General features: G+C 40.4%; 1 protein-coding gene and 1 long non-coding RNA gene across 11 annotated transcripts in view; one reads left to right on the top strand and one right to left on the bottom strand.

Moving 5' to 3' along the window:
- The window catches only part of CACNA2D3 (calcium voltage-gated channel auxiliary subunit alpha2delta 3), a 946725-nt gene that overhangs the window by 285194 nt on the left and 635839 nt on the right, over positions 1–25692 (bottom strand). For all 10 annotated transcript variants that reach the window (XR_005374880.1, XM_038566127.1, XM_038566132.1 and 7 more), the window contains one exon: positions 3720–3798. Coding sequence is in view for 9 of the 10 variants with exons in the window: in XM_038566127.1 (XP_038422055.1) it covers positions 3720–3798 (79 nt within the window). In the remaining variant the exon portion in view is untranslated. The remainder of the gene's footprint in view (positions 1–3719; positions 3799–25692) is intronic.
- Positions 1–25692, top strand: part of LOC111091313 — a 32455-nt gene that overhangs the window by 1039 nt on the left and 5724 nt on the right. Inside the window, exons 2-4 of the long non-coding RNA XR_005374885.1 lie at positions 10727–11015; positions 13717–13962; positions 23240–23300. This is a non-coding gene — a long non-coding RNA (uncharacterized LOC111091313). The remainder of the gene's footprint in view (positions 1–10726; positions 11016–13716; positions 13963–23239; positions 23301–25692) is intronic.

Consider the following 25692-nt stretch of genomic DNA (forward strand, 5'->3'; position numbering starts at 1 on the left):
GGCTGAGAACTGTCTCCATGGCTACCAGGCTTCCTAGCAAGAAGAAATGCACTGATAGTGGGTCCTTGGCCACCAACCTGGGGAAAAGATAGGTGCTGGCCATACAACTCCTGAGTCACTCTGGCCAGCCAGTCAACAGGCTTTTCCGTGGACTCCCCTGGGCTCTCCCTGGGTCTGTTTTGGTCCTCGAATGCTAATGCTTCATTTCACTGAAGAACTTGGCTGACTCAGGGAGAAAGTATGTAAGGGGGGGCCCCTCTGGACCTCATGTCACTTGAGATGAAAAATGTTATGCTGCCTCCATACTATAACAATCTGAGACTATAAACAATGATTTAATTAATGACCATAGAAGAATACTTGTTCACCGATGTTACGTGGTCAAAAACCCCATAACTGACGCAACGTGAAGCCAATGTTTATATGGGCACAGATGACTGGAACCTAACATTTTGATGGCAACTGTTACTTTGAAGAGTGGCAAACAATGACATTTTATTCTCAAGGCCCTTTAGAAAAGTAGCAGAGTGAGGAAGGCAGAACTCTTGAGAGAGACTTGCTTTGGCAGTGAAGGCAACGACCGATTTGTACAGGAAGAGAAGGAGGATCACTGTGGAATCCAATGGCCTGGCCAGCTAAGCAGCTACTATTACCTCCTTGGGTTTTCCAAGTTGCTATACTCAGAACTTCTAAATCGAAAGGGCTACATTCTATAGCCAGGCCCTGGAATACTCTGAGTTGACTAAATTGTCTTCAAAAGGATGCTTCAAAGATTCTTATAAACAATGACTAAAACTAAATTATGGTGTAATATTAGTTGATTAAGACAAGACTTCAATTTGAGTAATTTTCATCAGCTGGACACAGACAGTGGTAAAAACAAGAACCCATGACTAAAGGCATACTAGCTGATGGGAAGAATTGCAATCTGATGTGGCAGGAATAACAGCAACATTTTTAAAAATTTGAAAATGGAAAGGAACTCTTTCTTTTCAAGACCACAAAATAAAGGAAAAAATGGGGAAAAAGTGTAGCTCGCTCAAGGTTTTCAAATGTCAACAAAGTTCCAAAAATTATTTCAACAATAGCCTCTTCACTCAGAGGAAATCTGGGATTCACTCAGCCTCCATAACTTCATGCCTATGTTTCTCCTATACTTCTCCCTGAAGTGAAGCCAGATGCATTATTCTGAGACCATCAGAATTGCTGATGACTTTTAGTGAGGCAAGCCAGCCAATCAACTAAAATAATTATAAAATGTGTTATGTTAGCACTTCAAGGAAATGTTGAAACCTCCCATGCAATTCCCTACTTTGTAGATGAGGGAATTGACATTGGCTTAAAAGACTGTTCCAAGTAGAAGCAGATAATTCAAGACAATGTTGAACAAAGGGAAAGGTGAGCAAAGGTTATTTACTTGGCCACACACCTTTTCCCGACTCACTTCCCACACCCATCCAGCCATCGTGCTGAGACCCCACAGAACGTACATACTTTTCTCCATGGGCTTACCTCTGCCCACACCCAATTCAGCAGTGGGGAGACCTGGCCCAAGCTGAGGGTCATAATCTTTTCTGGAGGGAGGAAGGAAGGGACTTGAAATCAGAATTTAAGGTGCCGATCAGTCTCAAGTGGAGAAGATATAAACTCTTCTTCTTAATATCCTGTCTTGTTCACAATGTGCTGTGTGGACAGATGAGTGTGCATGGCATGGGGTGGTCATTTTGAGATGTGTCCACACCATAGCAGGGGAGGTCTGTCTACAGGGAGGAAGAATGCCAAGGAGCATAGACAGAAACCAAGGAGGAAAGGAATGGAAACACAGCTCCCTGGCCCCTCTTGGGACATGAGTTTCCCTTCCCACTGGGTTCTGAGTCACCCCCTTTCCTCTCCAAAACACTCCTCTTTTTAATTTCGGAGAACAACTTTGGTTGCTTGCAACTAAAATAACTTTGTCTTAAGAACTGGGATATGCAAACTCTTCATGGAATCCTCTTTCCTCCACTAAGGCACCAACGTTGGAACTTTTTAAAATAAAGGATGGCTTAGGAGACAATATTAAAAAACAAAACAAAACAAAACACCTAAATCCATCAAGACCAGTTTACCGTGTGATAGGATATGTCTTTCTTTATAAGTATTTATAGCCAATTTACTCATTTTTCAAACATGAAAGGTGTATTCACTCTGAGCAGGATAGGAGGTTCAGGCTCTCCCTGAGTACACATGATGAAATCAGAGCTAAAGGCTGCTGTCATGGAGCATGTAGCCTCTGAGGGGAAATAAGACATGCCTACAGACCAAAATGGCACCAGGAAATAATATTGAGCATTTATGTGCCAGGCACCATGCTACCAGTTTTACCTACACAACCTCATTTCAGGTGGGGCAGGTGTCATCACTACCATTGTTCTATAGGTGACACAACTCAGACCCAGATGGGTTTGGTAACTTGTACATGAGTTGTGGATGGTGGAGGCTGGATTTGAACTCGAGTCTAGGTTAAGTCTCTAGGAGTCTGAACTCTACCACCTATTTGCCTCCTATGCTTTGCCTTCTTGGTTGTGTGTAACATGAAAGGAAGCCCTTAATAAACTAGAAGGCCCTGTTTCTTCCCTCCCTCTAGCTTCCCCAAAGCATCATTTCAGACACACGACAGGGGATGATTAATCAATAGACTTCAGAACATAGGAAAGACAAAATTATTGAATACTTACCATGTCCCAGCACTGAACCAGGCACCTAATATACACTGTTTCATTAATCTTTATATTTAGTAGGAATCAAAGGAAGAACTATTACCGACATCCTGATTTTGAAGATTAGAACACCTAGGCAGCTTAAAGTTAGTGAATTTAATCAGTTAAGTAGGCTACATTATGCTATAGGAACATATCAAACTGGAAATCTCAGTGGCTTAACACAAAGGATTTTTTTTTACATATTATTTATTTATTTATTCACGAGAGACACAGAGAGAGAAGCAGAGACACAGACAGAGGGAGAAGCGGTCTCCATGCAGGAAGCCCGATGTGGGACTCCATCCCGGGACTCCAGGATCATGCCCTGAGCCAAAGGCAGATGCTCAACCACTGAGCCTCCCAGGTGTCCCAACACAAAGGGTTATTGATTAGATACATATTCAGTGTGGGCTGGCAGGGGACAGGGGGAGTAGAAGGGCATCAGTCCCTGATGATCCCTCAGGGAGCCAGGCTGATGAAATTGTTTCATGACTATTCCATCTGGAACATGGAGTTTCAGAGTTCACAAGGGTAGGAGAACAGAGAATGGACACTATCATACCAGCTCCAGAACGCTTTAGCCCAGAAATGACCCAGGTTGGTTTTGCTTACAGCCTATTGGCCAGAACCAGTCTTGAAGTTCCACCTAACTACAAGGGGACTGGGAATGGGGAGTGAGTGCTTGGATATCTGATGCACAGTAAATTGCTCTGCCATAGTAATATTCCCAAGCTCACCCAGCTACTATGCAGCAGAGCACAGAGGTTCAACCATTCCATTTGACTATGTCCTCAAAATTTGCAAACACATTTGGGAATTGTTACAAGTCTATCAAAAAACCATTTAGAAACACCCAAATCTTACCCTAGAAATCACAGCCTTCTCTTAGAACTTTCTACTTTCTCTTAACTATCCCAACTTGCGCGCATCCTAGGAGAAGTTACTTGTGAGTTGAGTACAAGATGGCAGGGAACTTACCTTTGTTGGCACAAGCCATCCACTTGAGATTGTCTGCAAAAGCAGCCTCTCGTCCAATGAGGTAGGTGAAGATGCGGACCTGAGAGGAAGAGGAGCACAGGCATCAGGGATATGCACCTTTCACCATGCTGCCCAGACCACATGCATGGCTCCCGCACATGTGGTTTACCTCTTTAATGCCCCAGGCTTCCCATCTGTAGGAACATATTTAAGACATTTGAAGTACAGTCAGCTAGAAATATATTCAAAACTGGAGCCTTTGATCTTTTAAACCATATGGCACTGGTGGTAGTTGTTTTTCGGTGTGCAACTCACGACAGAGGAGAACAACTCGAAATGGGAAACGAGCAGCCTCACGGGCCTGGATTTGCTGCCCACATATGGACAAGGATCCTCTAGGTCTGGACCAAATCCGCACCATTTTCCTAATCCACACAGGAAACACAGAGTGTGCTCTTCTTGAGCATATGAACGCCACCAAAAGACCCTCAACATTTCCCCCCAATGGTGAGGACAGGCTACATACACTCTTACCATCTGTGGTGTCTGGCGTGATTTTAATAGGTAATTAACTGGGACCAGAGGCACGGCCGGTAGCCAGGAGACCAAGAAGGGCTCTTTCTAGCCTTCCTAAGCTTTTGGCTTCCGAAGAGCCGAGAACACATGTAAAGCCCTGACTCTCCCATTTTGGACTGCTTTTTCAACTCTCTCTCAGGAGGCCTGAATTCTTTGAAATAGAGCACAACCCATCTCCCAAAGTAGTACTTGAAGGTTAGATGGAAGAAAGATAGGGGACTAAAAGGGTTACGACTCTTGAATTCAAATTTAAAACAGTATGTGGATTCAACAATACACGGTCCAAACAAAACTCTTCTGGCAGGCCAGGCATAGTCCTATGACTACCACTCTGTGGCCAAGTTAAAAGAAGACATGCCATCAGATGAAGATGCTGGATATGTGGCACGAAAGGCTTTTTACCAGCTGATGTCCCTTCAGCTCATCAAGCCTGGTCAGGCACCCCTACTGGTCCTTCAGCACTTTTATTATAGTTATAGCTAACTAGTATCTCACATGGTTACACTTGTGAGATTGATCTCCAGTAGACTGTCCACCTGATACAAGGAAGGAAGGGCTGTGTCTCTTTTTCCCTGGTTGTGTCCTGATGGAGCACAGTACTTAGAACGTGAAAACTCAATACATGAAAGGATAAAAAGATACGAATGCTCCAGAGTACAGAAATACAGATCTTGCTTTAATTAATTAATTAGTTCATTAGTTTCTATTTTCTAAAATAGGCTCCATGCCCAACCTGGGGGTTGAACACATAGCCCCAAGATCAAGAGTCACATGCTCTACCAACTGAGCGAGCCAGCCAGGTGTCCCCTGTCCCCAGATTTTGTTTTGATCATAAATATTCTCTTACCTGGGCATTATAGCTCAAAGGCAAGTTTGCAGAAATATTAAAATGCACATTCTCACTTTGGAGCCTCAGCCTGCCCATGCTTGTGTGCACCAAGACAGTCATTCTATCCATCACAGCTCCTACAAGGGGGCTTCCCAGGTGGCTGAGCAGGCAGAGAGAGTTTTGCCTCACTTCATTCCCCTTACTCTTTTCCACACTATTCTCAATGGAGTCACATTGAGAAAGGATTATTTGTTTGTTTGTTTGTTTGTTTATTTATGTTTGTTTGTTTATGATTGGGAGATTCTGGCTTCTTTTAGGGAAAACAAGAGAAGAGTCAGCCTTATATGCCCAAAGGTAGTTGTCATTGACCTTCCCCCCTATTAAAAAGTCACTTCCCTGTTCACTTTTCCTGCCAGGGCACTGTTGGTATTTAGCTAAAGATGTCTGATTTAGGGAGAAACTGAGGTTCAGTTAAGTAAAATGATTTGCTTTAATTTCAAGTCCTGATTCAATGGGAAGGTCTTCAGAGACCTCAAGATAACACTGGGTCCTCCCTCCTCTCAAAGTCTTGAAGATGCAGGGTCTGTCCATTTAGAAAACCCCAATCAGCCCCATGGCCCAGAGCCAGCATCCATAGGAGCCAGCTCTGGAATCCCATCTTTTGAGACTCAGACTCATGCTTTTTAAATAATTCTTCACCTCACACTTCAAATTTAGGCTATTTAAAGGGAAAACACAAGACCAATAAAAACTTGCATCCCAACTGGCTCTTAACAAAACAAAGTTTCAGAGATAGCTCTTCAGAAATGAAGCTAGGAGTCTACCTTTGTAGGCAAAGAGGAAAGGGTCTGGCAGAGAGCAGCCCAGTTGTTTTCAAGTAAAGATACCTAAACATACCGAACCTCCTCTGCCTTCCAGATGAAGAACCTCAGAATAAACGGAGTTCTCTCTCAGCAGCATAGTTAAAACTCCAGGACAATGCTGTGAATCACTGGCAAAACTTCTATAATTCCTCACTTAAAAAGATGGCAACCCATTTGGAAAACCAGTAGGATTGTGCCAAACTTCAGACCAGACATGATTGCTCAAGTATAATTGTGCTAACAATAACTACAATAATGGAAACCAGCATCTCAGCCCCCAAACCCCCACCATGCTCCTACACCACTGCCCTGGCTCCTACAGTTAGCACCATCCCTTGGGTCAGGTACATGATAAGGGATTTACAGGCATTATATTTATTTTGTTGGTTTGTATTTTATTTCATTGCTTATGAAAGAAAATCAGAATCACGTTCAGTATTTCCATTTATGTGGCGGCCTTGGCTCCCTGTGGACTGCCCTCCTTATCTAAGTAGAAATGGCAGGGAAATGACTTGTCACATCTCTGCCTATAAAATAAACATAATCAAATGATACTAGGTTCACGCCTTGGATTTCTCACAATGATGCCTTTCAACTGGCAACAAAAGAGAAGGGATTTTACTCCAAAATAAATATTTTGGAAAGCAATTTAACAATATCCATAGCATTTTATAGTTGTAATTTTTTTCAGGCCCAGTAATTCTACCTCTAGGCATTTATCTTAGAGCCAAGATAACAAATAAAATGCCTGTAGGGGCCAAGCAGGTATTAGAGATGACACGAAGTGGTAGATATATGGAAAAACTATTGAGTTGCACATCTTCTTAAAACCCTATAGTTTCATTTTGTACATTTTCACAAATACACAAAAATGATAAAAGTACAAGAATGTTCATCTTCATTATTTGTAATAGTCAAAAACTGTTAGAGCTTAAGTGTCTCTTGATAGCTGATTGCTTAAAAATGTTATAGTGTATTCATGGAGTGGACTATCATGCAGCTATGTACTCATGCAAAAAGGCATCTATTACAAATCGGTAAGGGGAAAAGAAGCAAGTTGTAGGATATTGGATAGCATAGAACCCTATATATCTTAAAAGGGATTTATACTTTTTACTTCACAAATGTCTACATCACTTGAATGTTTTTACAAGTGAACAAGTATTGCTTTAAGAATTAAAGATCATTTTAGGGGCTCCTGGGTGGTTCAGTGGGTTGTGTTTGCCTTAGGCTCAGGTCATGATCCCAGGGTCCTGGGATCGAGCCCCACATGCCTGCTAAGCAGAGAGCCTGTTTCTCCCTCTGCCCTTCCCCCCTGCTCATTCTCTCTCTCTCTCTCTCCCTCTCTCAAATAAATAAATAAATAAATAATACTTTTTTAAAAAAATAAAGATCATTTTAAATGAGAATAAAGTAATTACACTATAGTTTCCTCAACCATTCTATAAGGATCTGGGAAGAATCAATGTAGCAGTGAAAATTTAATATGAAAATTACGACATTACAACCCAGCTCTACATCTTCTAGGGTGGGCTGCTGTACTCTACTGCTCAGTTAACTGAGTGCAAAACCTCTAGGAGTAACATAACCAAATTGTTCCTCATTTCTATCAGCAGATTCTGTAACCTGAGAGATTTTATTTCCAACAATCAGGGATTTCTTCCCCAAGAAGCACCATTAGAGAAATAGTCACAAATTTGCCTCGAGCCTAACTACTTTTCAGATCAGAGGTGGTTCTGAAAGCCAAGTTCATAGCACGAAATATCAAGGGACAGAGCCATGGCACAGTTCAGACCACAGCGGGATCAGGACACACCAAAGCTCTTCAGAAAGTCAGGCCTTGACACTCATCATCTGGCATGAAGGCACCACTTTCGTTAATGCAGCATAAAGGCAGGGGGAAAAAGCCTGCATAAACCTATTAGTTCATTTTGGTCTCCGATTCAAGTTTGTATGGTCTTTAAATGTTCTATAAACCCAATTAAGCTTCATAAAATGTTAGAATGTGGACATTTCAAAGTTCAAAGTCATTTAATTTAATCTGCTTAGTATAAAATTTCCCAAGTGAAACAAACAAAAAAAATCAATCCAGTTTTTCCAAAAAACAAATTATGCTCTGACTCATGTAGATCCAATTCCTACCAGAAATTTCAGGGGTGCCATTCCTCTTAACTTGGGTGAATATAGGTAGTAATGAACCAAATCTCTTATTTCTAAAGTCATTAAAATAGAGGAAGAAGAGTACATTCTGGTAGAGCTATCATGGACACACTGCACAGCCAGAAAACAGGCTGCCAGCCACCCCCCCCCCCCCCACGTCCTTTTGGTAACAAATGGGCTATCACCAATGATCAGGCTTTTGAGATAGTCCAACAGTAGCAGCAGGTCATCATCCCTCTGTCGCAAGTAGCTTCTGAATACCTACTATGAACCAGGGACCATTCTCGGTGTTGGGGATAAAATGGGTAAGCAAAAACAGTCTGTCTGTCTTCAGGGAGTTTACATTTTCATGAGAGTGAAACAGATAATTAATAGCAAATTCGTATCTAATATTTGTTTGTTTGATTTAGTGCTTATGAAGAAAATAAGCAGAGTAAGGAAATAGATAGTGACAAAAGGTGCTATTTTAGGAAGAGAGGAAGGGAAGCCCTCCCTGGTAAGGTAACATGTGATAAGGGGATCTGGACAAAACAGGGTGGGGAAGGGGGAACAAGACACATGGCTGCTGGGGGAAGAATGTTTCAGGTGAAGGGAATAGAAGTGGTACAAAATCGTTGAGATAGACATGCTCAAGGGATATTGAAGAAACCAGTGGAAATGGAGTGGAATCAATTAGGACAAGTTGTAGAGAATGAATATGGACAGAAAATAGGGCCCTTGCAACCACTGTCAGAGAACAGAACCACAGAAGAAACTGCATAGAAGCCTGACATGAGCTACACACAATCTTGTAAAAGGGCAAATCTGTCTACAATCTAGAGAACAAGTCATGCTCAACTTGGCTGCACATTTGATTTTCCTGTGATGCTCTTACAATTCTGAATGCTCAAGTCTCATCCAAGTGTAAATAAATCAGATCTTCTGGAGCAGAGGGTCTTTTAATCTCCCTTGGTTCCAATGTGCACCCAAGTTTGAGAACTACAGATATAGGGGAACAGGGTAGAAGCAGACACTAAAGCAGGAGGCCACTGAAGTGTTCCAGGTAAGAAGTGAGTGTGGCTCTGGCCAGGGTGGGGAGAGGTCTTGGACTTCGCTGGACATCAGAATCCCCGGACCTTGACTCACACATTGCCCCAACACCCATCCTCCAGAGATTTCAACTAAGTAGTCCACAGATCTACATTTTTAAAAAGTACCCATGATGGGTCTGACAGAGGTAGACTGATGTCAACACTTTTAAAGAAACACTGACAAGATGATAAGTCTTGAGTAAAGATAAGTGGAACCAGGAATTAAGAAATCAGTGGAGCCATTTCAAACAAATGGGTTTCTATAGATTGCTAAGGATTGAGGCTAAACTTCCAGGAGTTTACAATCTGTATGTAGTCTAAAAGAGAGAGAGAGAGAGAGAGAGAGAGAGAGAGAGAGAAAATGGATCAAGAGGATCTTTTTTTTTTTTTTTTTTTTAAAGTTTGTGTCAATCCAACAAGTCAGGAACATCAGACACCAACCAGACTGGGCAACCAAGCATAAGCCAACTGCACTTCCTTTTTCCCCCAAAAAGGGCAGGTCTATACTCACATGTCCATAGCTAGAGCTGAGTTTTCACACCAAAAGGTGCTCCTTGAAATTATAATAACCCCACTCATGCTCCCACATACAGAGGAAAGGACTGAGAACAGCATATTTAAAAGCCTCCAAATACATATTTTTTACATTTATTAAAAAAAGAAGACAATCTTTCATTTTAAAGTAACATTTAACTATAAATCTAGCACTTCTACCTTATAAAACATGTAATTTATATGGATTTTATGTATAAATGCCATTTGCAAAAAAAATTGTCCAGTACCTCTGAGTGCCCATATCTACAGGTTCCAAATTTTAATTCACCTAAGTGGCAGCCTCTGCAAATAAGCATGTGAACTCACCTTCACATACTCCACCTGCCCATGGCCCTTTAGGGTCACTGCCCAACTCAATTATCCCCTAAAACACCTCCAGGATTTCTCAAAAATGGTGCACAACTTCGGCTTTAGAAAGAAGTTTCCTGATGTCTTTAGGCCTTCAAGGCCAATTTACTATTACTGAATATGTTCTTAATCTGTATCTTCACAAAAGATACTCCTAACCTACTTCTCTTATTTGCTCATTTCAATGAATTGTGCTTTAGAGAAGCACCTCTGAATAAAATATTTAAACTCTAAGCAGAAGCTGAGGACTAGAACTTGATTATTCCCCAAATGCTTCATAAATCACCACCAATAATGTCTTCACAAAAACACTGCAAGAGTAGAGGTAGCGCCAGAGAAGGTTGATGCCAATGGAAACAGTTATACTGAGCAGGCTGCTTTAATCTAGAAGCCATCATGCTCATAATAAAAGATGAAACATCCTTATCCAAAGGATGAGAAATGCATATAAGGTAACACTGCCCTGAGCAGCAGTAAGATGGGACAAATTGAATTAGATTACAAAAGTAATAAAATTTCAACAAATGAATATCATAGATCATTATGATAAATGTGCTGTCATTTGGGGGATGCTCTAAGAGTCTATATAATCTCTTTCCTCTCAAGCACAGTGCCTGATACCTCATGTGTGGTATTGAAAACATCCCAATTAAAAAAAAATGCCATTTGTGATCTTCTGAGCAGGAAGATGCAAGTCCAGTTCTGGGGCCATGTGTTGTGTCAAGGTAAAGGAGAAGGTGTCTCTGAGTCATCCAGAGACGGCGAACTGGGTTAGCACAGAACACAGGATATGACACGCTGCTTCACAGAGCAGTAAGAAGTCAAGCTACAAACATCCTCAAAGTTGGTGACACAATTCACTAGACTATCCAGCCCTAAGGACTTCATTCAGGAGGTAAAGCCAGTGTTTCACTGTGTCTTTTTATGTTCTCTATTTCTGATGCTCCGATACCTGGGGCCTTCCTGCCTTGGAGGAACTACCCCTCCCAGGGCTAGCTAATTCCTGCAGGTAACAAACGACTTGCCCACAAGTGCACCTCTGAATGCAAATAAACCAATCCAGGCCTCTTCTTTTTATCAGCTATTCACACTCTGGATCCACCTGCCCTAATCACTCTCTGGTCCGTACTAGACAACTAGGGATAAGTCCTGTGCCCCAAAGCCCACAGAGATTACTCAGTCCTAAACCTGCTTACCCTACTTTCTCTCTTTCTCCCCTTGGCAACCACAAGAAGGCTTCACCATCTAGTTTCCTCTCCCTCTCTTTCTTTGCCCACTCACCTTGCCTTGGGGCTTCCCCTTGAAGCAGCTCCATGTGGTATGGCATGCTTCTGGTTTCTAGGGGACTACGAGTATACTCAATTTCCTTCACATCAAGCATTTCTAGGTCTGTGTGCCTTACCATATCTGACTCAAGTAAATACTGAGTACCCTTAAAACAGCTGGGAATCAGGAGACCTGGGTTCCAGGTCAGTCCAACTGCACATTTACTGACTTGGCGACCTTGAGCAAGTTAGTTAAACCCTCAGACTGTACTTTCCTTGAGGGTGGGTAACATGTGGACCATCCACCCACTCCCTGTGATCAATAGCAAGCCAGATAATGGATGCAAGGACAGGTCAGAAGCAGTGAATTCTAGTCAGAGAGTTGCATCCGAGTGTATTGGAGACAATTTGCTGTAGTAAAACTAAACAAAGTGAACTGAGGAAAGCCAAATCTCCTATCCCAGATACCCCCTCCACCCTGCCCAGAAGTCTGATTAAAGAGGAAATTGTCTGTTGTGGGTGAAGAAGAGGATTCTTCCTAGGAGAGAGTTTTGAGGAGTCATCACTGCTATCTGCCATTACCAAGGATAATGGGATTGACAATCCCTAACACTAGAATTACAGTGATGACAACTTCTATTAACCTTGGCAGAGTTGTAAGATCCATTGAGACTTTGGCAAAGCTGTGGACTTTACCCCTACAAAAAATGCCCAAGCCTGTACATTCACAATTTCATGTAAGATTGATGAGATTTGGGGTATCTCCTCCACCAAAGACCCAGATTCCCTAGGCACCTCTGGATCTCAGGTTAAGAACCTCTGTTTGATATTTTATATTCTGCACTCTAAATTCCTCAAAAGCAAATTGTATTCTTTGGACAATAATAATGGGCCCTTCATCTTATGTGATTGCCAAACTGAGAAAGAAGTTCATTTGTTCATTTATATGCCCATTCTCCAATGACTGGTGAGTCCCAGATGTTGGCCATTCATGACTACATCCAGACTTCACATCAAGAATGACTGCTCAATATGTAGGAACAAGGTGGACACACCAGGAGCCCTGAGACAGAAGAGGCACCATTACAAACCTTGAGTTGGCACATCACATCATGGAGCCTTTGAATGACCACATCTAAAGGAACAGAGATGGAATGGACAAATGGACAGGACCTCTGCCTCATTCATTTCTGAATCTATAGAATCCAGTGCAATGCTTGGCATAGAGCTAGCACTCAAATACATGTTGACTAACAATACCATAAAAACCCCCTTCTGCTGATATGAGGGCTCTTAAATTCATTGCCAAGATTCAGACTGCTAACCACCATGTGGACTAAACATCTGTATGGCTAGGAGGTCCTTCCCTGCTTCCCTTGCTCTCTCAGACCTGGAGAGATAAGTGGTGACAGTGACTCATTCACAGGTATGCCCCTTCTTCCAAAAAAGCTTACAGATTAAACACCATGCACAAAAACACAGATTCATGTGGATAAAGCCGTTAAATTTAGCAGAACAGATCAGAAAGTCTACTTATGTAAAAGAGAAACTAATTATTCTACAAACTGGCATGTTGATAGTCATGCTCGTGAAACATCTTGGGATCATGTCACTCCCTAGCTTAGAACCCTGTGATGTCTTCCCATTGCGCCTGGAATATATTCCCAAACCTTGATCACAGCTAAGATGCCCAGAAGATCCAGAAACATGACAAACTCATTCTGTCTTTAGGGTCTTTGCATCCACTTGTGCCACTGGCTGGAATGTTCTTCACTCTCCCACTTTCAGTATCTAACTCCCTCTCATCACATTTGTCTCCTTCATGATACTTGGTACATTTTGTAATTATCTTAATGACTTGTTTATTTTCTTGAATTACATTTATTTCTCCCACTAAACAGAAATGCAGATATTGTGGGGGAAGAATGAGGCACCAGTACCCAACTCAGTGCCCAGGATGTAGTAGATTCTCAGAGATTATCAGTCACCCACTTTCTCTTGTTTTCACAAATTTTATAAGTCAAAATAAGTCAGCATGGGACACTTGTGAACTTATTAGTGTTAGAGCTCTTTCCTTCATTACCAACTTCATTTTAAATGCTTTCTTATTTTTTTCAGACTGATCTGCTAACAACCAGCTGAAATTTCACTTTCTCCTATGATCAGTTCCCTTGATTTCTTTGAAGCTCAGTGATAAATAGGAAGAAATGGAGGGGTGAAAAGCTCTGGTCTTTATTATTACCATCTCATCTTCAAAAGCCAGAAAATAGTGTCTTAGTTGCCTCGCACAGGTGGATCATCAGTTTCATAGTATGTTTCTTTTTTTCCTAGGTGCTGTCCCTTAATTCTAAATGGAAGCCATGCAAAGCCAGAAGTCAATTGTATTTTAAATAACTGCTTGGTTCAGGTATTACCTCGCAGGGAAAAGATGACATGCCACAATGGTAATGGGACGTTTGCCACCCAGATCAGCATATACGACCAACCAACTTTCAGAGAAATGTCTCCTTCTCCCACTTGGGACAGTTTGAACAGATGGAAAAAGGTCATGAATAACAGGAATGGCTGGGTGGACAGGTGAGCAGAATGCAGTATATATAAAACAGGGTTGAGAACTGGACACATCCAGTTTTAGAATCTGGGTCTTCCCCAATTGAGCTAGGCAACCTGGGGTGAGTTACTTGATCTTTCTGAGCCTCATTTTCCTTACCTACAAGGCACTGTGGCTAACATAATAGTACCTGTATGACAAGACTGTGGTTAAATAGAACCAAAATGGTAGGGGTTGGGAGGGGGGAGGGGTTGTGCTATGAACGAATTTATATGTGGGGGGTCCTTTCTAAGAGGAGATCTCTAGTGGGGCATTTTGCCTGGACCCTAAAGAGAAAATGTGCAGGAAAGGGCCCAGAGGTGTGAAGCTTGAAGACATGACTTGGCCTGCCAGTCTGGACGTTAGAGGAAAGCTCCTTTTTCCTTAATGTGCTCCCTCAAGTTTGTGTTTGCCACCCAGATGAGGGTACAGGACCAAGACTTACTTGGCCTTGGGCACAAATGTGGTCCTCGTGTGGGATGTGGGCCAAAGCCCCACAGTAAGAAGTAGCATGCATTTGGATAGAACACTCTCTCTGCAGACCACCCTAGTGAATCAGCACAGTGCAGGTTATAGGTCGAGGATTTAGGAGTTTGGAATTCTGCCCAAATCATTCTCAAACTCATTAAAACCAACAGCTGTTGTGAATTCTAAGCTAGTACAGTTCTTGTCACTTCTAGTTTCCCAACCAATCCTCCCTGTCACTAAGAATTAGTCTAAAATAGCAGTTTCTGCTGTCAAATCACCTGCCACCTTCTGGGGCTTACTGTCAGTAAGAAAAGTCAAGGACTCATCAGACGACTGCAAGGATATCCTTGAGGGCAGAGTTCATTCCATTTTACCTGTGATTCTCCAAAAGGCAGACAGGTAGGGACATAGCTCTGGGGGTGGGGGAGTGTGGGAGTGGTGGCTGTGTATCAGAATCACCTGTGGGGTTTGGGCAATCAGTACATGCTCATTACCTGTACCCCGACCTCTGCCTCCTCCAGGGATTCCAGTGCTCCCAAGACTCCAAACACTCACTATGGGAGCATGCCCAGCTGCAGACCCTACTATGGAGAGTCATAGTTATGACTCACTATAGAGAGCCACTGTTTGGGGGTAGAAAAGTGAGTGAAAGTTCCAGGGGGGAACAGGGGGGCACATGTCTTCTTTCTGAGAAACCCCAGAAGAAAATTTATTTCTTTTATTCAATCAGTAGGGGTTGTATTTAGAATTGTTATGTTTTAATCTTATAGACTATAAGCCCTAGAGCTGTCCGGGGTTCCCTTTTGGCATTGGCCGACCTCAAGCAGAGGGCTCAAACACCTCCAACAGAGAGTGTTTTTTTGGCTCTACTTTTATTACTATTGGCTCTACTATTATTAGGTCATAAATTTTTTCAGTGCTCTTATCATGAAAGAGGGTTATATTTTGTCAACTGCTTGTAACTGTAAAGTCCTGATAGTCCTTCTCTTAGCTTTGTGCATTGGTTGGAGGGATACTTGAAGCCAAAAGAAGTCTTCCTCATCTTTCCTCCAACTCTTTGCTCCTGGAAATGAACCCTCAGGCATTTCTCACATTTTCTCTCCCCCCCCGCCCCCCACCAAAGTTCTACATGTTAGAGAAAAACAACTGAAAGTTAGTATGGTTAAAAGGCATTGTGACCAAGAAACACTGAGGAAGGGGAGGTCGTGCAAGGTAACAGACCATCTCTGTCCTGTAGGAGCTTTCCTGCAGTGGAGAGAAGCCACAAACTCAGAAGAATCAACATGGGATGCACGGGGATGGTGGAAAAAGGTGGCCTGGGAGGCATTGGACAAAACAGCAAAATGTAAACCAAGAAGAGCAATGGGTTTTGATAGAACAAAAAACGTACACTTGAATGAAGTTGTTAGTCTTAAGAGCTAGAACTTATTTTGTTTCCTCACCATCACATTTTACTTACTCACTGGTTTGTTGTTTTTCTGGAGTCAGGATATTTCATAGGGATCAAGGGCAGAGAAAGAGAGATACTGTGTCCTGGTATCGAGTTCTTTGTTTTTCCCAAAATGTGTTTCTCCTGCCTGGGAACCTCAAGATTGGTCAAAGCTGCTGGCTCTGATGTCAGCAAGGAAATTCTACAGTTTTCCATCTTAAACATCACCTTCTGGGAGATTGGGGCTTTTCCTGGAGGAAAAGGTTTGAGGACATGAGGCTGCATGGGAGGGAGTGGCCAGAGAATCTGCTGTAGCCTGGAAGCCCACTCTTCCAGAGCACTCAGTGACTTCTAATGACTTGAGGGTTAAAAGTTCCTAATTAATGACATGGGATGGGGAAATGAATTTCTTTGGAAGTTTCTTATTAAATTTAATTATTGTGATTTTCATCTCCTCTGCCAACACTTAGTCCAAGCCATTAATACCTCTTAACTAGATTAACAGCCAGGCCTCTTATCTGAGCTTTTCCATTGCTATCCAGTCCCAAAGAAAGCTTCTTGCATCCTTACCTTGTAGAAGTTCTAAAGGGGCATTGCTTTCATCTAGAACAGGAATTAAAAGCCACCCTCAACCCCTGTTCTGGTCCCTGCCTTGTCCCATAATCCTACCTCAGGCTGACCCTCATCATTGTCAAATTCCCACCCATCCACTTCCTCCCAGGATGACCTTTTTCCAATTCACCCAACACCTGAAGGTTTTTTTCCTCCCACGGGGCCTTTGCACATGCTGCTCTCACAACACTGAAACATTTTAGCATTGACATTTCCTTCCCATCTTCTTGGTCCTATTATAAAACTTTCCATCTCCCAAAGTCCCTCCTCCATCCTGTTATCTAAAATAAGTCTTCCTTTTATGCTTGGTCTCAGCCCCTATTGCTTTTCTACATGTAATCAGTGTAATTTACAGTTATTTGCCTGTCACTTGGCTATGTTCTGTTTCACATACACACACACACATACACACACACGCCAAATACTCATGGCAACACAAATAAAGGTGTGTGTGTGTGTGTAACCTTCATGATGGAGATCAGTTTTGCTCACTATTGTTTAACTCCTAATCCTGAACCTGACCCATAGCAGTTGTCCCAAAATATTTGTCAAATAAGTGGATAAATGTGGTTATTGCAAGCAACTATAAGATACAAACGCAGGCTAAGTAGGGATAATCCATCATGATGTATGCAGTAGGAACATGCTAAAAGAAATAAGGGAATAGTACAGAATTAAAACTATATTGAGCAATTGTCCACTGTCACCTATCATAATGGTAGGATTGCAATGAGACAGGTATTATCATTATTCTTATTTAATAGATGAATAAATTGAGATTTGGAAAAGGTAGGAACCTGTCCTAGGTCACACAGCTGGTAAAGTGACAGCTGTCAAACCCTTTTATTAAGGCAAACAGGACTCCAAATTTCATGTTCTTAATTGCAACACTTTGACATGAGAGCAAAATAATTGCTCAAAGGACATGAACTGCTGGATCACAGAATAAGAAATACTCATGGCAACACAAACAAACAAACAAAAACTCAGAGAAAGGAATGTTCAACCTCACTTTAAAGGACAAATACAAATTAAAATTGGGAATTTGGGGGGTATTTTTGGGTTTTTGCTAGGGAATTGAAAATGGCTTGTTAATGATGATGAGAGTATTGAGAAATCGTCTTTCTACTGGTGGGAATATAAACCGGCAATAACTTGGCCGTATCTTTCAAATATTTGAAGTGCACATGACCTTTGACTCAGCAATCCATTTCTAGGAAATCACTTCCAAATACTTCTTTTTCTTACCAGCAAGTTGAAATTTTTCATTTTGCTAAAATGTACAAACCAAATTAATATAATAGTCCAAATCCTATGGTTTCTAAACATTTATCCATTGATGACTTCCATAAGATGCTGTTGCCTGTCATTGTTCAGAGCAAGTTCAGATGTCTGATATACTCTGCTTTTCCTTCTACCCACCAAAGTAATTTGTCTTTTCAAAAGTCTTGATGGATGTTTTCTTTGTTTGACTCTCCATGTTGCCCAAGGAAACCATCATACAGTGAAACGATTTAACATAAAGGATATATGTTGCAATGCTGTTCATATTAGAGAAAAATTACAACCCCCTAAATGTACCCACAGAAAGGGGATTAAATTATAGTGCATTCATTCAATTAACTTTCATGAAGCCATTACAAATAATGGTAAAGTTGATCGCTTAATGACTTGGAAAGACATCACTAAAAGAACAAAATAGGCTCTAAAATGCCATGTACAATCCTATCCAATATATATATATATATATATATACACACACACACACACACACACACACACACACACACGCATTACAGAAAAATAATGGAAAGATATATGAAAAAAGTACCTAATGCCATAATCTCTCTGGTGGTTGGCTAGCAGATGATACCTTATCTTTCTTGTTACCTGGTTTTTTAAACATTTTCTATAATGAACAAGAAATACTTTTCTTATAAGAAATATTTTTCAGAAAGAGACCATAAGAAATTTCCATTCGGTTCCATTCATCTGATATTTACAGAGCATCTTCTAGGTGCCAGGGTCTGTGCAAGGCAGAAGGGGTGCAATAGTGCTCCAGTACCCAACTCCATGCAGAAAATATTCAGGTAGGAAAATGCAGGTTAGAGCTTCAGGACTATGGAAATGACTATACAGGTCTCATAATTTTCCACTGAAGATTAGAAGCAGGCACCATTCTCTAGGTCATCAAGAATGGGTTAGGCCAAGAACTATGTGAAAGATCACCCAGACCTGTTGAGCACAGCAAGCCATGCTTTGTCTGTATGTTTGCAGCTAAAATCTTATTTCTATGGGCATTAAATCATTGTTTCATGTCACGCTTCTCCCTTTTGGAAAACATTTGACCTGAAAGATGTCTTGAGCCCAGTGTGACATATCAATACGAAGAGTGAATGTGGGTGCTTGCAGCGCAGCAGAGCCCCTCAGGGGCTGTGCCCTCTGAAGGTCTTCCATGCATTTTTATTGTCTAAAGAGAGCTAGAGAACAAAATCTCAACTTCCGAAAAGTGGTGGGAGGATCCACCAAATTCTCTGACGATAGCAGTCTGTCCAAAGAGGTAGATTTGTCATTAAGAAATCAGAAAATGAATTAAATCCATTTCAGTGCAGCTTACCATAATTAATGCAGCATAATCTGATTTTCTTTAGAGGTGGAAGAACAGAGCAGAAATGCTGCTGTGATACTTGTCTATCTCCATGCTAGGGCAAGGATGGACTGAAGCTAGTGGCTTTATTGTTACGTACGAGAGTCTTGCATCCCCAGGCCTGAGGCCAGCCTCCTGCCTCAGCAGATAATGAGTTTGGCAATCTCTTGATACTCTTTTCTGGATGCTAATCCCCAGCATAGAACTTCTATAATGCATGATATAATTTAATACACCTGGCAGACTCACCACCAGTTCATTCTTTTGTTATGTAATAGCCCAAAGTGAAGTCGAGGGTGGTTAATGCTTTGACAACCAGCTATTATCCCCAATAACAGGCGATTTTCAAAGGATTATTGCCGTCAGGAACTATTTTATAATAACTGGCAACTGGAAGCCAATGTAGCAAAAAGTAAGATGGTCTTTGGGAGTCACCATCTATTTTGTACAAATCTGCAAAGATGCTTCAAGCATCTCCCAGATGAAACAACTGGAGTAGTGATGGGTTTTGTAGGCTAAGATAAACCCCCTCACCAGAAAAATTAGAGGGACATGGGCTTTAAAGTTACTCTTTAAAATCTTTCTATTTTGTTATTCCCTCATCTTTTCCCTTTTATGATATTCTAGTGTCCTAAAAGCCTGGTTCCAGTAAGTTACAGAAGCCCTGAGAACTTTCCTGGGAACTCTCTCTCTGAAGCTGTTTTAGTTGGTGTCAGGCCCCAAAGGGCAGACTGCCATGGTATCCATTCTGAGGGGTTTCTTTCTGATATGCATGTCCCGACTTAACTGAATCTCACTTTAGGAAGGTCATTCGGGTCAGGTTATGACAAGAGAGGAATAACTTATTGTCCTCCTCAAGCAGGAGGTTGGGATCAGTCTATGGCAAAGTCAGGCTTGATTCAACACAGTGAGTGCTACCCATTACCAGTGGGCCCTGACTCTTGGAGGATTTCTTTTCGGAGAACAGTTTTGTTAGACGTGAGTCCTCTCTTAAAAGAAATGCCTGTGAATGATACATCTCCTTAGGATAGATCCCCCAAACGCACTCATATCCAAACTCAAATTCTGAAACATCAAGAAGGTGGTTTTTTTATGTTACTGCTGTGATAAAAATCATGGAGTTCTTTGTACTCTACGCAGATTGCATAAATCCCAGCTGTTTGAACTTGGGAAATGTGTTCAGTGATGAAATTAAATCGACATCATCTTCCTTTATCTTGACAGTTCAGACGACTGGAGGCAATTGCTGCTCTGGCTGTTGGGTTAGGATAGTCAGTACTAAAATTATTATACTGCCTTTAAGTTTATCTTTGATTAAAAATTAAATTTAACTTCCCTTTATCATTTTCCATACTCCCAACAACATGCATGTGTTCTCCAAGTTAAATCAAGATGGACTAAATATTTAATACCCTGTACTAATTAGCTACAACTGTTACCTGATTTCTCTCTGTAAATGAATGTGAAAGGGCCCGGGAGGCCTAACGTTAACCTTCATCCACTCTCGTTATAGGAGAGAAATTACAGGCTCTAATTAGATGCTTCAAATTGCAAAGAAATAGAATTTTCATAACCAGCTTATTAAAATCCTAGGGCCCCTTTGGGATAGGGCAAATTGCTTCTATTCTGATCTGCTTATCCTGGTACAACACCATACAGAAGACTCAGGTTGTCTGCCATACACAGCTCATATTTCTCCCAAATTAATGAGTACTCAAATTATTCCAGCTGCCCTCTTGGCACAAGAAAAAATTGAAAATCTATGGCTGCCAAGTGATGTGGATAACTCAGCTGCTAAATAAAATATGCTTAAGGGGACACAGCTGCTGGGGTGCCTATTTACATTAAATTTACTAAATCCATGAACACAGAACAAATGTCCCAAGACAGCTAAACAGTGTTCAATACTTGGGTTAACCCTTTTATTTGTCCAGGACCCTCAAGGTACAGGTTCCCACATAGTGAGGCAGAAACACAAAGTTTTTACTAAAGGATTTTTCTTCCCAGGACAGATCTCTAAGCATTACCAGAGGAGGACCAGGGAGAAGATCCTTAGTGAGTCCTCATTTTGGAAAGTTCTAATAAGTTTTATTTGTTTTGGTGTTTGTCTTTGTACAAGCCAGTCAAAGATTTTATTCCTACTAGAATTAAATGTAGATCTTACATTTGTTAAATTTTGACATTTCATAAATCTTCAACAAGATCTCTCTACTATGCTCTCACCTCTTAATTGTTTAAAGGGTCCAATAAACTCCAGATGACTAAGACATGAAGGTCTTAAAAAATGATGTCGCAACAGTCATCAGTCAATGAACTGTGTATCAAATGGAAGTTCTCAGCCATTCGGTGTGAGTTCTTAAAAAGATCCCTGAATAACCAATTCAGACAAAAAGAATGAGATAATATGGGACTTCTTCCATTACTGTCTCAAAATTCCAGATGCTAAGGGATTTAATTCAATTGCCTCCAAAATCCTTGATCACTGATATTATCGATGACCTAATCTAGGCCAAAATTTTTAATCCAGAGTTCAATGGCTGAACCTCCATCCAGATCCATGTCTCAACCACATAAGCACTTACGCAATCCCTCAAGTCAGTCTTAGGCCACCAAAGGATGGGTCAATGAGGATCATCTTTTCCCACTGGATTTGTAGGTGGTTTTTTCTTTTTTTTTTAAAGATTCATAAGCTATAGCCTGGGTTCTCTAGCTAATTATAAAAACATGTCCTGTGTGCTGTCCTGAATTTTCTACCCTGTGCACTTTGCATCGTCCAAATCATGTAAAATTATAGAGTGATGTCATCAGATAGATCAGGCTCAGGGGAAACAGATGAAGATTCTATAAACACTTTTCGCCCTTAAACACGTAGCCTAAACAGAATGCTTCCTCTCTCTGTAAAAGGGAAATGGCAACAAATGAGATTTAAAAAACAGCATGGGGACATGTGAACATCAATTCACAAACATTTGAAGATGATTAAGGAAACATAGACATAAATGAAGATAAGAGGGAAAATGTTGCTCTTAGAAAGAAAAAAAAAAAAGCCTTGACACTGGAGGAACCCAATACAAAGTCAGTTTCAATTACATGGTGATGCTTTTGATCCATGCCATTGCCATATATACTTTTGCTTGTACTGAAATGTTTGTCTAAAACCCAAGTGTCTCCAAAGAAGACATTACCTACCTTTAAACAATCCTGCCTCATTTAGAATCTGAGGACTCAAACATTTTAACTCATAGCCACAGAGTCCTGGGTCCTGCTAAAAATAAAAAAAAAATGGAGATGTGGTCTTTGCAGTTATTTTCCTAAGATGAGTGGCATACTCCTCCCACCAAATACAGAATTATCCAGAGTCCTTCACTGTCACTGACTCTTCTAGAGCCACTATGAGCCCTGGACATGTTCTGTATCAAAGCCAAAATCAGTACAGTCAGGGTGACCTTTAAGAAAGAGTAGATGTAAATGACCATGACCTGAAAAAACTATTTACATTTCATCTTGACTGTATCACATTACAGTATAAACATAAAAGTGGTCCTCAACAACTTTTGGGTTTACACTGGGTCTCAAAAATGAGCTCTGATGAATGATGTCAGGTGAACCCATTAAATGAGAAAGATAGAATCAAGTGTTAATTATCGATACTGGTAACAGAAACAGTGCCATGGATAGTATAAAACATCATAGGTTCTAAGTGTTCATTTCAGAAGGCAGTATGACTTTGAATGAAGGTATATACCTTTCCTAATGATCTTAGAGGAATATAAATCTAGGAATATGGAAAAAAAAGTATGTACACACAGGTGTATATATATGTCTATGTATGCATTCATTTAAATATATAACTACATAAAATCACATGACAGATTTACATGCAATCATTGATGACTCTTCAGATTCTTTCATTTCTTGCCAAGTTGACTCTTTTAGGATAATTGCCAACCAAGTTCTATATGGCAGATCAAATGGGCCGATAGTTTTTAAAGCATAGTTCCCTATCTTTCAATGCAATGACACCATTATTTGATCTCTTGACAGTTTCAATTTAGAAAATCAAACCAAAAGATGGGCTTAAAGAGAATTTAAATTAATTTTGTTTCAGTAATGCAGCAATGGTTGTTGAAAAGTGTGACAATGCATAGCCAAGAGTCAGACTCACTGTGGTAAGTTAAATATTCTCTTTCAATCTGATATGTTCCCTAGAGGAAGCAAAACACTCCAAAATGACCATTTCCATTAGACATTCTTTCATATCTACATGCTCTAGCTAACATTTTAAAAATAGAGTCAGTGACCACTGGAAGCAGAAATAAGGCCTAGCAGTTGTCCATAGAGACTAATCCAACAGAGTTTTTCACATATATGTCTTCTGTACATGGTCCTGGTGCCCCCAATGTGGATTACACAGGAAATTTCAGTATCCTCAAAGGATTTTTTTCTGTCTTGTTCATTACTGTACTCTTAACATTTAGAACAGCAAAGCTGAATGCATTAATACAGAAAATGCTGGTCTAGGCCTTTAATATGCTAATACTATGGAGTGTATATTTCTTCAAGTAAGAAGTAGGTCTTTCTAAACTTTTCTAAGCTACTCACACTAGTCAGTAAAAAAAAAAGACTCTGAACATTAATTTTTAAAGTGTAGAGCACGTTTAAAAATTGGCATTCATAGACTTTCATATGCTAGAAAGAACTACCTCTTGACCATACTGTGGTAAAGGCAATATTCCTATAAATAACTCCTGAATGGAAGAAGCTAGCATTTCTGTGCCAAGCATTTCATCAACAAAGCTGCATCTGATGTCCACCACTACTTGGTCACTCTGTACACAATCAAATAGTAACAACAGATTTGGAGTCCAGCTTCCTGAAGGAACAACTTTTACAACCAAATTAAAAAGTTTTAACTGGAGAAATTCTACTTATAGCTTTGATAGACTAGATATTGTCAGGTGAATCCTAACACTATGAACATCTATTAGGACTGGATAAACTATAAACACAAACAGCTTATGCAGGCATCAGAGAATAACTGTGGCAACCAGAACTTGAAGGTATTAGATCCTAGAGGGGAGAGAATTGCATGGAACAAAGCCCCACATTTACTGTCCCTCTTTTTATTGTGGTATTTGCCAATTTCTGGAGCATGGCATGGAAGCCAATCAAAAAATAGTAAATGAGAGTTAATGCCAGGCTTACTAGATGGTACAAAATTGGGTTCAGTGCTACAGAGAAAGCCATAACATGAGGGAAAAGAAAAGATCCCAAATAAAATGGAACCCTACAGAAGTAATTCTATATGATGCAGGCAATTTCTTCTTAAGGCATTTGTTAACCCCTACATTGGGAATTTGTGAGATAAGACTCCACGAAGCCAAGTAAAGAGCAGCTGGAAAGAGATTGTAATATTAAGCAGAGAATTTGACAGTTGCCAAATGCTAAGAAATCAAAAATTGAAGTTAAGTGTTCATCAAGAGGGGCATAGGTAGAAACCACAGGCATTCATGTGAAACCCCTGAAAGGGCTATGCCTTAGAAGTAAGAACAAATCATAAATAAACTAGTCATAATTGGATCAAGGAACTCTGCCTACCATAGAATTTATTCCTTTCAAGAGGAAGGTACCAATATCCAAAGCCTCAACAACTGCCAGGCATGCTAAGAAACAGTCAAATAAATGGAAATCAAGAGGGATAGAGGGAATGAGAGAGAGAAAGACTTAAAGGTGATACAGGTATTAACCAGGCATAGGCTCTAAAATACCTATTATTAAAATATCAAAGAACATAGAAAAGATGAAATATAAAAAAATGGAATTTCTAGAACTGAAAGAGTGACTGAAATTAAGAATTCCACATATGGATTTAATTGGAGATCAGACACTGTGCAAGAGAAGATCAATGAACTGAAGAATAAGTCAGTAGAAAATACCCAGATTGAATAGCAGAAAGGAAGAAATAATGGAAAATAAAGGGCAAAAAAGCAAGTATGTGATATGATTAAAAGTTCTGATATGCAATTGGAATTCCAGTGGAAGTAAGGGAAAGAATAGGACAAAGGAAATATTTGAAGAAAATAAGCCAAAAACTTTACAGAACTAATGTAAACATACAGCTATAGATTCAGGAAAATAAACACACTCCAAGTAGAATGAATACAAAACAAAAACATATTTATCCATAGCATAATAAAAATTCTAAAAACTAAAGGTAAAAGTCTCCAACACTGCTAAAGAAGACAGAACTCTAAGAAGACAGAGCAATAGTAAGATGGACAATTATTTTCTCAATAGAAACAATGAAAGGCAGAGACAACAGAACACATACTTGAAGGACTAAAAGAGTCTAAGTCTCAATCTAGAATTATATAGTCAGTAAAAGTATCCTTTAAAATGAAAGCAAAAATTTAAACATTTTCAGACAACTTTGTTATTAGCAGAATTCAAATACTTCAGGCAGAAAGAAAAATGATCCCAGTAGTTAGCACGGTAATGTAGGAAGCAATTAATAACACAGAAAGGAAAAAAAAAACTATATGAACAAATCTAAGTAATTAA

Source organism: Canis lupus, chromosome 20, assembly GCF_011100685.1.
Source record: "Canis lupus familiaris isolate Mischka breed German Shepherd chromosome 20, alternate assembly UU_Cfam_GSD_1.0, whole genome shotgun sequence".
Classification (NCBI taxonomy): domain Eukaryota; kingdom Metazoa; phylum Chordata; class Mammalia; order Carnivora; family Canidae; genus Canis; species Canis lupus.